The sequence below is a fragment of the Galeopterus variegatus genome, unplaced genomic scaffold (assembly GCF_000696425.1).
Source record: "Galeopterus variegatus unplaced genomic scaffold, G_variegatus-3.0.2 Scaffold610, whole genome shotgun sequence".
NCBI classification, from domain to species: Eukaryota; Metazoa; Chordata; class Mammalia; order Dermoptera; family Cynocephalidae; genus Galeopterus; species Galeopterus variegatus.
In genome coordinates, this window is record NW_007726721.1 from 362117 (window position 1) to 376941 (window position 14825).

The 14825-nt window shown below is 36.0% G+C and overlaps 1 protein-coding gene across 8 annotated transcripts in view; it reads right to left on the reverse strand.

Annotated features, from left to right (window-relative positions):
• PPHLN1 (periphilin 1) overlaps window positions 1–14825 on the reverse strand; it is a 114417-nt gene that overhangs the window by 55222 nt on the left and 44370 nt on the right. For all 8 annotated transcript variants that reach the window (XM_008570535.1, XM_008570529.1, XM_008570536.1 and 5 more), the window contains one exon: window positions 5539–5750. In XM_008570535.1, the coding sequence (XP_008568757.1) occupies window positions 5539–5750 (212 nt within the window). The remainder of the gene's footprint in view (window positions 1–5538; window positions 5751–14825) is intronic.

The window sequence follows — 14825 nt, forward strand, 5'->3', positions numbered from 1 at the left end:
TTTTGTAAAACAAAAGATTACATGAGTATTAAACAAAAATACAGAAGCTTTCAAACCAAGAAACACTATGATATTTAGCTGCTAAGAGAATTTTATCCTCCCTTCTTACTGCCACATGATCTGATGGTAAAGCCTTATTTCCATATTCCCATTACTATTTCATACCTGCACAGAACAAGCCTTCTTCCTAAAGGCAGAATTAAACTTCAAAATTTTATTAGAATTCCAGCTATAACCCAAAAACTCATGTGGATTTAAAAATTCATTCACAGCCAACAGGTCTTAAGACATGTGTCTTTTCTCATTACACTGAAGTTGAAATTGACTCTATCTTCCAAATATGTGTCTCAAAACAGTATTTTTAATTCTTGTACACTTTCAAGTTATCTTAGAAGATATATTTTTTAAAAGAATAAAATGCTGATGAGTAATAGTCTTCCCATTTTAAAATATCTTCTATTCTGGGCCGGCCCGGTGGTGCACTGGAGAGTGCACCGCTTGGGAGCACGGCGGCGCTCCAGCCGAGGGTTCGGATCCCATGTGGAGACCGGTTCCCGCTCACTGGTTGAGCGCGGTGCGGGCGCAACACCGAGGGTTGCGATCCCGTTGCCGGTCCCCGGTGCAGGTGCGACACTGAGGGTTGCGATCCCGTTGCCGGTCAGTAAAAAAAAACAAAAAGGTAAAATATCTTCTATTCTTAATAATGTCTGCTGATAGCAAGAAAACGAGGGGAGGCTAGGCCCAAAGTCAGAGCTATAGAAAGACAGAAACAGGCCAACAAAAACAATAAACTGGTAAATCTTCCAGAGTGATGATATTTTTAAATTTTAACCAAAATGTCACACAGCCTAATTAATATATGAGCATTATTGGTGTAAGTTTGACGTTAACCCCTGGAAAATGTTTAGAATGACTTAACAAAGAGGTAGTTTGTACATACTTACATAATCATCCCTAGGAGCCACAATTAATTTACAAAAACAAAGCAAGGCAATTTTTATGTCACTGTTTTGACAGAGGAAATGCTTTGTAACTTAAGAGTTTCAGGAAAGCACATGACAAGGTCCTCCATGAGATCCTCAAGTGAAAATGAGGACAAGATAATAGTAAAGTTGGGGGACCACAATTATTTGAATAACAATAAAAAATGCTCATAAAAATGTGAGGTTAACAGAAAGATCTCTAGAGTTTTCTGTAATTGACTTTATGCTACTCAACATAATTATTAATGATGAATACAAAACACTTCAAGTGCTAATATACGAGATCACTAAATGAGATTTTAACATCTATATAGATCAGAATAATAAGCCAAAATTAATTAGATAAAATTTGCCTCTGATCTCAATAAGAGTAACGAAATGCGGTTGCCAAAATAAAAGTTCATTTCTGGAATCACAACTTAGAAGGAACGTAAAGAAAATTAGGAAAGCAAAAGGTCTGGAAACCATGTCAAATAAAAGGAAGCAAAAGGAATCAAATATATTTAAGCCCAGAAAAAAATCATGAAGGATATGATTTGTACTCCTCTAATACATCAAAGGTTACAACATAAAAGGAAGAAATAATCTTTATACACACACACACGTATATGGCTCTAAGATAAATAACTAGTATTACAAAGATGTTACAGGAAAAGATTTTAACCTGTAAAGAATTAGCCATACAAAGGTGAAAGGCCTGGATTATTATATAGTAAACTTATCATAAGAAGTACTTTAACCAAGAATGGATGTGGGAGACTGAACTTACTGATCTCACTTTTAATGCTATCATCCTAAAAAAAAGGGTAAATAACAAAAGTGTAAGATAGGAAAACAATGGAATTCATTTCAAAGCGGGGAGAAAAAAGGAAATAAATAGTGGAGAGGGAGTTGACAAACATGGAGATATTGAGTTAGAGTAATTATAATAAAAATAAACTTCAAGTAAAATGTACAGGTATATACCTAAATACCGAAACAATCTTATATAAACAAAAGTATATGAGAGTACTTCAGAAAGTTCATGGAAAAATAGAACAAAAAGATAATATAAATCCTTCCAATAACTTTTTGAAGACCCCTTGCATACAACAAAACAATAGTAATTTTAAAAGTATCATAATAAATGAGAAAGAAAATGAGATTAACCAGGACAACCTGCACTGTTAGCATGTGAATATGAACATCAAAAAGGAACTAAAAATAATATTGCATTTACAGCAATGTCAAGATCAGCCTAGCCAAGTTATAGTCAGAAAATTCTTATAAGTGAAATACATGATGGAAACCAGTTTGATTTAGAAGGATAATCAGTCTGAAGCAGTACAAAGTTCCATAGGATTAACCCAAAAGGCTAAGTAGAAGAAATTTAATTAAAAGGGGAGGCCGGTGGGGGCAGACATGCAGAAAATGGGAAATAAGAAGTTCAGTTAAAAAAGCAGTAAAATTACTCTGTGGCTTATAATTAAGAATATAAGAAAGTTGTGCAAAAGAAATTTTTTTAACTAAAAAAATTTAAAAAGGAAAAATGATCATGAGAGAGATTAAATACATTTAAGAATTATGAAGAATTAATCAAAGAGTTACCATGGCCAAACCACTCGTGATCATTAAAAGAGGTAAAATTACTCTGAAAAGTATAAATAAAAAGCAAAAAGTTAAAAGCTAAAGAATTAGAAAAATGAGGGCATTATGAATAAGAAAATTGTTACTTTAACAGAACAATTATAAAGTAACTGTTATTTATATTTATAAAAACACTTAAAACCTTTGTCAAAATATCAGTTTACCTTAGAAAACTAAATTTTAACACACTGCTTATTCACCCAGCTTAAGTGGTTTCTCAGTCCTCTTCTGAAGAAAAGGTGCCATCAATATTTGTGACATTTAGATTTAAAACAAAAACTGGTATCACAAATATGCAAAATAATTACTTTTTCCATTTACTGTTTTTTGTTTTATTTCTAAATTTATTTATTTATTAATATTATTTTTTACATTCTGAGATGTTGCAGAGCAGTTGGGTGGGAGTGGGGGAAGGAAATAGGATGGGAGAAGGAGGAGGGAGGCGGGGCATGGTTGAGGCCTGTGGCATCCCCCTCATTCCTGCAGGACAGACTGGGGGTCTTCCAGCAGTGGCTTGGTCCTTGCTGGGCTGGGTGCAGATGTCAGGGGGTGTAGCTGAAGCCCTCGGCCCCCCACTCCATGTACTGAATAAAATAAGACTTCTCCATTAACTTTTTTCCCCTCGTTTTTTTGGGTGGCTGACCAGAATGGGGATCCGAACCCTTGACCCTGGTGTTATCAAAACCACGCTCTAACCAAATAAGCCAAACAGCCAGCCTTCCATTAACTTTTTAGAGGATGATCTTTAACTTTTTACAAGACGATTTTATATAACTACTCTCAAAACATGAAAGGAATACAGAAAACGTCTTCATGGTACAGTCCAAGTAGTTAAGGACTCAACCAAAGTAACCTGAAAAGAGAGTTTTCCCAGAACAAACTTTTTTTCTTGATTAAAAAACTTTACCTTCAAAGCTAAACAACTGAAGAAAATAAACATTCAGGCATTAACAAAGTCATATGCTCCATTCCATTTAATTTACCCATATTTTAGTCTCCAAACTTTCTTTGTCATCTTTTCCTCACCCCAGATATTAAAGTTTTCAGACCTCAAAGGATGAGGAATGTATATTGAAGAACCTAAGATAGGAGCATTACATGGTGGCTCACCCACATTTCACCTCAATATTTGAGAGTTTTGGCCACTGACTAAAAGACTGAAAGCAGATGGAGAAATAGAAAAATAAGGCTAATTCATCAATAACAACTTTTAATAGCTTCACTATTTATTCACTATTCACTATGTTGTCATGTAAGAATCTCAAGCTTCCATTATACTCATGTTTTGTTAAAAAGGCTTCATAATCAGTTTTCAAAGATACTTTCTTCCTCTTAATTAAATCATTATTGGATTTGGATTTAAGTCATACACATCCAAAAAAATTCTTAGAAGGTGTCTGGCTAATTTTGAATATGTCCATGCACATTTATTAGAGCTTAGAGGTTATTTATCTTCTTGAAGGCTTTCTTTTTGGTGATGAGGATGGGGAGGGGGGCAGATAAAAGCAAAATAGGAAACACCTGTTAACACTAAACTCCACAGTAAAATTTCCAGTTACCTGGAACTGTCATGAGCACATTTTAAGGAATAAGGCATGTCAGTGGCTATGTTTGTTTTAAATCCTTCAAATGACATCCTTATCTCCACATGATCATTCATACACCTGTATCCAAAAATGTGTTTTTTGGAAGCCCCACTCTACCTAGTCCTGAAAATAATAGACAACTGACAAATGTTTGCTAAACACAAGAATCTAGCAACAACAACAAGGGAAAACAATCTCATGAATCCAAGTGGTCTTTCATCGCTCTCATGCAGGAGTCAGAGGCTGTTAAATTAAAACACATATTAATTGAAAAAGACAGTTAATGAGAAGGAAGTTAAAAGGAAGAGGAAATATCATGAACTTCTCTGATTTCTGTATCCTCACTTATAATTCCTTCTACTTAGAAGGCAATTCTTCACTTATAGAAATCTGAAATAAGAATGAGCCCAAATGTCATTTCCTCCATGACATGTTCTTTCATCCCAGAGTAAGGACTAATCTCTCTCACCTTGACATGCTCGTGTCACATTAACTCATTTCTAACATATCAATTTTTGTATCAAAGTTATGTTTTATATATATTAACATATTGATAAAGTTATTAGCTGATGGAAAATACATATCCATATATATATATATATTCAAGTTCCTTAGTGACAGGGACATCTTTGTATCTAACACAATACCTTGCACATAGAAGGCATAAGGAAGTGTTTTGTAAATGAGCTCCACTGCAGCTTGTAGAGTCTGAGTCTAGAAAGATAGTATAAGAATGCTTTATCTAGAAAAGTGGTTGCTTCAATTATTTATTCCAACACATACTAAGCAACTTAGCCAGAATGACATGCTATGATTCACAGAATGCCATGTATGTCCAGGCACTCAAAATTACAAAAAAAAAAAAAAAACCCAACAAAAAAAGCAAGTTGGAAAAGAATGAACCTAAGGTGGATTTCAGCTCTAAATTCTACAAGGCTATATACCGTATATTTAGAGGAGACCACTGATATTTTTAATGAAAAATAGACTGTCAGATATATACGGATATCACTTAATGATAGAAGATCAAACAGGTTGGACTCGCACAGGAGCTACCAGAAAATATGGGAGTGTATGACTTTCAGACACGATTACAAAGACCTCTTTTACATGCTGAAGAATTTAAAGGTGAAATATCACACAGACTATAATTTCGAATACCTTGAAAAACTGTGTTTATGCTGTTCATTAAACTATTCTTTCAACTTTTCTGTAAGCTTAATTTTTCCAAAATAAAAACTTTTTAAAAAGTATCTCTTAGAACACTTTAAGGCAATCTGACTCACTACATTCTCATCAGTAGAGATTAGGAAAGAAAAAGGAAAAGTCTTAAAAATACATACTTCTATGTTGAGATTGATGGAAAGAGTATGTTTTGCTTCTTTCTGGAGAGTAGCTTCTACTACTGACACTGGAGCCAGATCTGCTGTGTGGTGAATCTTTTCGGCCTACAGGTGAGTCTCGGAAAAAAGGAGTATCTCTTTTGTGAGGAGACCGGTCTCTCACATAATGGGAAGAGTAGAAACCTTTTCTTCTAAAGCCATCTCTCATATCCCTTTGGAGAAAAAACAAAATAATTATACAAGGTACCCTATATATACAAACACAAATGGCAAAAGCTCTGATTACAAGATACCCTTTACGTTGTAATCTTGGTTCTCTTTTTCAACCACCACCTAACTGCTGAAGTCAGTTAAAATGAAACAGTATCAGTGAAATATGATTTAGAATGCACCACTTTTTCAGTTTGAAGTAGAACTAGGTAGTTAAGTGCAAAAGCCACTTTATTCCAAGCAAGCACAAATTCTAAAATGTGACAAACATAAAGCCATATAGTCTCTATTTCTCTTTGCCATTAGCAATATACCACACAGCTACAACACTCTCAAAAACACCCAGGAATGTCAAAGATTTCCCAAGTGAGACATTTCATGGCCTATTATCCCTTTCTAAGTATAGCATATACAACTGATTTTCAACCAGTGTGCAATTTTGCCCCCTGGGGGACAACTTGGCAATGTCTAGATGCTTTTTTGGTTGTCATAGTTGGGGAGGGGAGCAGAGATGCTGCTGAAATCTTACAATGCCCAGGACACCCCCCCCCCACAAAACACACACACACACACACACACACACACACACACACAACTATCCAGTCCAAAATGTTAATAATGCCAAGGCTGAGAAACCCTGGTATATATCTATTGAAATCTTGCTCTCTGAATTTGTATCCTTAGTATAGAGATTGTTGCCCATCTCTAAATACCCACTTTTTATAAATCTTTTATAATTCTATTTTGATAAATTAAACGTCTTTACTGAGCAGTATCATCAAGTCAAAGCAGCAAGTAAAACTTTATAAAGCAAAACCATCTTTAAAATGTCAAAGCAAATCAAAATTATTGAATGAATTAATATTTTGAGGGAAGGGGCTTATCTGACCATATCTGGAGTGATAAGAGTTTGGATGTGATGTCCCCACCAAAATTCATATGGAAATCTGATCCCTAACATGGCAGTGCTGGAAGCTGTTTGAGTCATGGGAGCGGATCCTTCATGAATAGATTAATGCTCTCTTTGGGGGTTGGGGGTCCTGAGTGAGTTCCCACTCTATTAGCTCCCGCAAGAGCTGGTTGCTTAAAAGACCCTGGCACCTCCTCTCTCTCTCTTGCTTCCTCTTGCCATGTGACCTGTTTGTACCCTCTGGCTGCCTGCCGCTTTCTGCCATGAGAAGAAGCAGCCTGAGGCCCATGCTAGATGCAGCTGTCCCAGAATTGTAAGCCAAATAAACCTCTGTTCTTCATAAATTACCCAGTTTCAGGTATTGTGTTATAGCAACACAAAACAGACAAATACATGGAGGTTGAGGGAAAAGAATGATTTACTGTAGGAGAAACTGATAATCCAAGACACGAAAATGTTAATTTGATAAAGAAGAAACCAAAAATCAAACTTCCAATACATGCACCCCTATTTAAAGAACACTTAGAGTCAAACAGGTTTTAATTAATGACTTAACAAATGTATTTCCATATTAAAATTAAAGAACATCAAATTTCAGACAGAAGAATGCTAAGAGACAAATCAATGGCATGGAATTTCAAATGCTCAGAAAAGAATTTTCGCATATTGACTGGCAGTCCCCAGTGTATGAGCATGTTGTTGTCCTAAAGCTCATGTGAACACAAGCTGATTAATACCCAAAATATATTCTCCCAGAGATATAACTAAGTTTCCGTAGGAAAAAGTAGGAAATAGCTAAAATTCATTTATGATAAATTAACTCGTACCGAACACTAATACTGAAATAAAGTAATAAAGAACTCTAATATATTCAAGTTTAATCACTGAAACTATAGAGGTCATACCAACATCACTGATTAGCGAGTGGCTATGTACGTATTAAACAAACAGGTTTTAGGAACTGTACCAGGTCCTGGGGACCCAGTGGTAAACCAAATGCATGCAGACTCTGCCCTCAGAGAACTCTCAGGCTCACAGGAGAGGCTGACAAAAACAAACATACATATAACATGTGAATGTAGCCAAGAATGAATGTAGACTAAGTAGAAGCCCCATCAGTCCAGGCAAAAGACAGTGGTAGCTCAGATGGGGCAGGAGCAGCGGACGGGTCACAAATTTTTTGTGCACAGGAACACATCTTTTAGACTCAATGGGATGTGGTAAATGTTTGACTAATGAGTGTGAAAGACAGGGGACCCCAAGCTGATTCCAAGAATTCTGGTATGACAGATTAATGAAGTGAGAAAAATAGATTTGCGAAATGGGGATGGGGGTGAGAGATACACATTTGGACAGGAGCATGTTAAGTTTGAGATGCTTATGCAACATCTAGGTTAGCAACTAGACATACAGATCTCAAGCTCAGAAATTTTTAGCTATCAGTATAAATCAGTCTGCATACAGGCAGTACTTAAAGCCATAAGTATGGATGAAAACAGGATAGAAAGAGCAGAAGCACCAGAACATAGGGCTAAAAAACCCCACAACATAAAGAGAAATGGGCTGTGAAAGAATGAGAGAACAGGCAGAGAAACATGAGAAAGAACAGAAGAGAAGCCAAAGAAAGAGTATTTTAAGAAGAAGCTTTCCTACATTGAAATTAAATGAGCTCGTACTGACAACTTACTTATGTGATGGAGAAAAGCAGACCCACATTCAGTGGAAAGATTGCCTACCTTTCTTCCATTGAAAAGAAAGATGAGCGGGGGAGGGAGAGGGGGATGGGGAGGGACTGGACAAGGGACATAAATAATAATTACGATTTGTAACAATATATATGCTAGTAATATTGATTTGATCAACATATCTCAATGTTGAACCCCCAAAATTTGTATAATCAATTTTGGTTCAATAAGAATTAAAAAATAAAAAATAAAAAATAAAAAAAAAAGAAAAGATGAAATGCTGAACTACAGTTTCCTAATCCTGACACCAGATGGCAGTACAAACAAAGCACTGGAACTATCAGAGTAGCCTGAGGTTGCTGGATAAGGACACGTCAGATTTTAATAGCTCAGAGTAATGTCTCTCCTCCCCTTCACATAGACCCCTTCCTACTGCCCACCAACTTAAGCAAAAACATCACAATAGTCATCAATTACTACAAGTATCCTCTTTGACACAGTGATAATATTACCCAAGTAATTTTTTCAGAGGGTGGTGGTGGGTGGAGTGTGTGTGTGTGTGTGTGTGTGTGTGTAGGGTGGGGTGTGTGTGGTGGGGTGTGTGTGTGTGTGTGTAGGGTGGGGTGTGTGTGGTGGGGTGTGTGGGTGTGTGTGGTGGGGTGTGTGTGTGTGTAGGGTGAGGTGTGTGGGGGGGGTGCCCACTATATGAAAAGCACTATGCAGAATTACCCTGCCTCTGAAAAAGCTTAGCAGTAAATGTTCAAGAAGGCTAGTACTGTAATTCAGAAGGGAAATGTGTATTAGTAGACAGAAAACCGATTGGGGTCTTAAAGGAAAGATGAGATTTAGATCGATATTGTCTAATAGAGATATCATTGAGCCACAGATGTAGTACCCACATTAAAAGTAAAGAGAAACAGGTAATATTAATTTTAACAATTTTTTTTTTACTTAACCCAATATATCTGAAGAATTACCAACAGCCAACATAAAAAAAATTCTGAGATATTCTGCATTCTCTTTTTCATACTCAATCTTGAAAATCCAGTGTGTATTTTATACTCTCAGTTAGAATTGGTCATATTTCAAATGCTTAAAAGGCACATACAGCTAGTGGCTCCCATATAGCACAGCACAGATTTAGATGGTGGGGAAAGCATTCCAAGCTTCAAGAAAAAGCAGAGAGGGATTAAAGGGTATTATGTGAACAAGAACAGAAGTAATAAGAACAGCGAGACCTTAAAAAAGCAATGACTAAAAAGGAAAGGCCGAAAAATTTTTAAAGGGAAAGGATAATTAATATCAAACACTACAGAGTCTGGAAGAGACCTAACATAAAGACCTAGGAGTCATGTTACCTATCAGTCTAGGTGTACGGTAAAACTTTGGAAACCAAAATAGATTGCAAGAAATTAAGATCTATGTACTGAAGGAGTTAGGCTATTACTTTTCTTCCAGAAAAAGACTGACAGAAGGAAAGAAGGAACTGGAACAGTATTTTGAGGGAAGGGGTTTATCTGACCATATCCGGAGATTGAGGGAAAAGTCCGATTTACTGTAGAAGGAGAAACTGATTAATATGAGACACAAAAATGTTAATTGATAAAGAAGAAACCAAAGGTCAACAGGAGAAAATGAGACAAAAGGACTAAAAAGAGAATGGCCTTGTAGGAAAGAAGAAAATATGAAAAGGGTAGAAAGAAAAATTTTCATTTCAAGGACAGAAAATAGAAGGTATCTCAGTAAAGTAAGTATAGAAGTCACCAATAGGAAGAAAAGAAAGAAAGAATGTGAATAGAGGCTTGAGGTAGAGTGCAACGTTTTGGAATTGGTCCTTTTGGGGAAAGTATTAAACTGAGCAGTGCTCCTCAACATGCAGGGCCATAGCTCTGTGTCAGAATTACTTGGGGGGTTGGCCCCCTGGCGCACTCAGGAGAGTGCGGCACTGGGAGCGCAGAGACGCTCCCGCCGCGGGTTCAGATCCTATATAGGAATGGCCGGTGCACTCACTGGCTGAGCGTCGTGCGGGCGACACCAAGCCGAGGGTTGGCGATTCCCTTACCGGTCACGAAAAAGACAAAAAAAAAAGAATTACTTGGGAAAGTGATAGAAATGCAAATTCAAGGGCATTAAGATTCTGGATTCCGGATTTTAACAAGGCTCTCCAGGTGATTCTTATGTACACAAAGCTTTGAGATGGACTGAATTAGAGAATCTCACTAACATATAAGAGCTGTGAATTGTCCACAAGTCAGAAAGCAGAAATTTAGAGCTCATGATACACTCAAAACAATTCACAGCAATAATTCTAGGGTCTGACCATGCCAGTGGGTAGCTACAGATAGATTTGAAAAATGCAAAAAAGAACTGTATCATCAAATCAGGACAGAGAGATGGGATAGAGAAGACTATGAGCCAGAAAGTATAATCATCCAGAAAGAAGGAAAGAGGTACTGGAAATTTATCCCTGAGTACAAAGATGAGGACAGGATGGTATAAATGAGATGAGGGCAGGATGGTATAAATGGAATAGGAAAGCTCAAAGATGACACTTTGGAACAGTGACTTGGAAAGAATAATAAGGAGCAAGAAATATGCTGAAAACTCATCTCAAGAATTAAGGAATTAGGAGGCAAGTGAATTGGGAGAAAAGTGGTTTCCTCCCTGGGAAATCAGGTGCCAGTTATAGAAAAGTGATGGAAAGAAGATAGAAAATACAGTTGACCCTTGAACAACATGGGTTTGAACTGCACAAGTTCACTTATACACTCATGGAAAATATGGTATTCACAGGATGTGGAATCTACCTACATGGAGGGCTGACTTTTTCTATACACACATACATTTCCGTGGGCTGACTACAGGACTTGAGAACCTATTGATTTTGGTATAGGTTAGAGGTCCTAGAACCAATCTCCTGAGGATACCAAAGGATGACTGTATAGACACTCTATTTTGAGTACTGTGAATAAGGATTCCAAAGGACACTGAAAGACCAAGCCCTTGCCCCTCCCCCCATGAAACTTACATATTCTAGTAGGGAAGATAGCATAGAAGTAAAACATTTTAAAGTGACAAATATTATAAGGAAAGGTAGATGTGAAAGAGGTTATTATAGATAGGATAGTCAGGAAGACCTCTCTGAGGAGGTAATATCTGAACAGAAATGTGACCAAAGGGACAGAACCCAACAAAGAATTTGGTAAAGAACATTTCAGGCAGAAGAGAAAAGCACTGTAAAGACTTACAAAAATGTGTGTTTAAGGCTAGTGTGGCTAGAGCAGACTAAGGAGGACGGCAGAAGGGTATGAGATCAGAGAAGCAAACACAGGCCAGGTCATGGAGCAGGAGTATGACAGGAAGGTCTCTAAAGAATTTGAGTGAGGAGGAGAACAGATCTGATTTATGTCTATAATCATCATTAACTGCTCTCTGTTAAGGCCTCACATGTTGGTGGGAAGGACATAATGAGTCAGAGGGCTTCTTGGAGTTTATGGAATTACAAAGCATCAAAGTTTCAAATGTAATACTAGTCTCATGTATAGAGCTTAACAGAAGCACCACTTAGTAAAGGAAGGAAAAGGGGGTTATTAGGGCATTTTAAGGCCCTCTGTGAACCAGCTTCCTGAATACTAAAAGACCTTTCCAAAGTAACTACTGACAACTACATTTAAGGATGCCAATATGATTTTAACTTTATATTATTTTTAGATCATCTGAGTATAATTTAAAGAATTCTATAAAATAGTTGAATTACTATCATCAGTCTGCCTAGCTTTCAATCTTGTTCTGTTCCTTTAGAACTTTATGACTTTTAAGAACTTTATGACCTTGAGCACGTTATTTAACCTTCCTATGCCTTAATTTCCTCATCTATAAAGTTGGGATAAAAATAATACCTACTTCACAGGGTTGTTGTGAGGAGTAAACAAAATAATATATGTAAAGCATTGAGAACATAGCCTAGCACACAGTGCTGAACAGATGTTAGTTAGCTATTTCTATTGACTGTATTATACCAGTATAATTTCCATTAAACCAGTAAAAAGTTTGCTGCAAGAAATAGCTAAGCATGCCACTACAACTGACTGACAGCTCTATGTCATTTCTGAATGACAGCTCTACGTCATTCAGAAAAGCAAGACTACATAATCTCACATATCTGTAAGAGTTTAAAACTAAGTCACAATAATAAAGCCTCTAGAAAAAGACTTCAGCTTGACTACCCAGGGAATTTGCTTTACAGAGAACGAACTGCAAACATTTCAACGTCAAGAACTTCAGTTAAGGAGTTCTTTATGCAGATGAAGCATATATTAAGTGAAAAGTAGGCAGAAAGGCAGCTCACTAAACTAGAGGTCAGCAAACATTTTCCTGTAAAGAGCCAAATAAATATTTTAGGCGTTGGGACTATATGGTCTCCATCATGTCAACATTCCACTGATACACAATAGAAGCCATAGATAATATGTCAACAAATGGGCACTGCTGTGTTCCAATAAAATTTTATTTACAAAAACAGACAGCTGGCCATTGGTTGTAATTTGCCAACCCCCAATCTAAACAATTTTGTACTTCCTTAAAGTTTTCAAGCACAATTTATTAAAGAATAAAGAGATTACCTACAGCTACATATTTATAACATAATATCAAGAAAGGTATTGGTTTTTTTCACCCTGCCTCTCACTAGAATCTTAAGATTTTTGTGCTTTAAAAGTTTAATTGTATGTTGGAAAGCAAAATTAATTAAATAATAATAGAAATATTTGGCAGGTCCGTATTTCCTTTTCTATCAGAGACTTCACTTTATAATAAAAAAGACTTTCTCAAAATATGTTCCATGGAACACTAATCCACAAGATAATACTATTTTCCATCCCACTGCAAAACTCAAAAAGGGATTCTGTGAGTAAATAACTTTAGGAAACACTAAGTTTTATAGAAATTAAACACATTTATTTATAATGGCACATCTCAGAGCATTTCCTGCAGGCAGATACAGATTCAACAACTAATTCATCTACTTATATACGGCCTTTTAATCTTTATCAATATACTTAACCTCTCTGAGCTTCATTTTCCTAATCTCTCTGGACACAGTAATTTTGCCATGAATGATATGTGTTATTCTAGTTTTAGGTTTTAGTTTTTTGTCATCAGTTATATCATTTTTAACCTTCCTCCAATACATGGGCCCTCAAGTTTTGAAATATTTTATATAAATCGTAGACAATTTGGGGAGAACAGGGCTTGATTCCCTTCTTATAAACACATATCACAAGAAATTCAGGTAGGTTAAAAAGCCAAATGTTTGGAAGAAAGAGACAGAAGAAAAAGACCTCCTAAAAAAACTACAAGGAAAAAAAACCCACTAAATATTCATAAGCTCATAGGAAAAAGCCGTTTTACATCAAAATACCAAGTATACACTGTACACAAAAAAGGCTTCTGGGCTGAAAATTAGAATTAAAGCAAATTGCAACTTAAAAGAGAAAATTCCAATATCAATAGCAAAGTCTTAAACATTAACAGTTAATAATTTAATGAATCTGACAAAACCTTTAAGTATAAGATGAACACACCAATAAAAAACAAAGGATACGAGCTAATTCAACAGAAAACAAGAAAAAAGTCATCTCATTAAATATTTAAGATACTAAAGTTAAAATGTTTTCTCTATCAAATAGGCAAATTATCCCATCCAGTAGTGAAAACAGAGTAAACAGATACTTAAGTTTCATCGTGAATAATATATACTTTGGGTTGAGCTAGAAACTGGTAGGGATTTAATTGTCCTAAAAAAAATAATACTCACAAAACACGGTTAAACTTCCAGGTCCACACAGAGAAAGTATTAGATCAGATTGCAAATATCATACTTTTCTGTCATATACCATTCTTATTTTCATTAACAAGTTTCTTTTCACTCTCTCTGTACACATCTATACATCTGTGGCTATACACATCTGGCTTTTTCTAGGCTCAATCTAATTCCATGAAATGCTGCAGAATACTTTTTATTCCTCTCCTTTTATTGCCATAAAACATAACTATTGAGTGTAGTTTGCACTAGGTTTCAAATGTCAACCATGAGAGTTTCTATGTTTGAGGAGAAAAAAAGTAGAGATTATCAAAACATTCTATAAATACATAAATGAGATGCTGTCTTAATGCTCATCACTGTTTAATTTTCTTTCTGTCTCTAACAGAGGTATGCATTCAGCTACTAATGAATAGTGGTGGGCACTCTGTAAATATTACATAGAAGGTACTAGTGCACATGATGTTAGTTTTATGAAACAGTTGAGTGCAAATTTTCTTAAAGTTTTACCCTCCACTATATAAACACAATTTATAATTAATTTAGGTAAAAATGTAAATTCGAAGTCTTAAGATGATTTTTTTTTCCTTTTTGTCTTTTTTCGTGTCCGGCAACGGATCGCAACCCTCAGTGTTGCGCCCGCACCTCGCTCAGCCAGTGA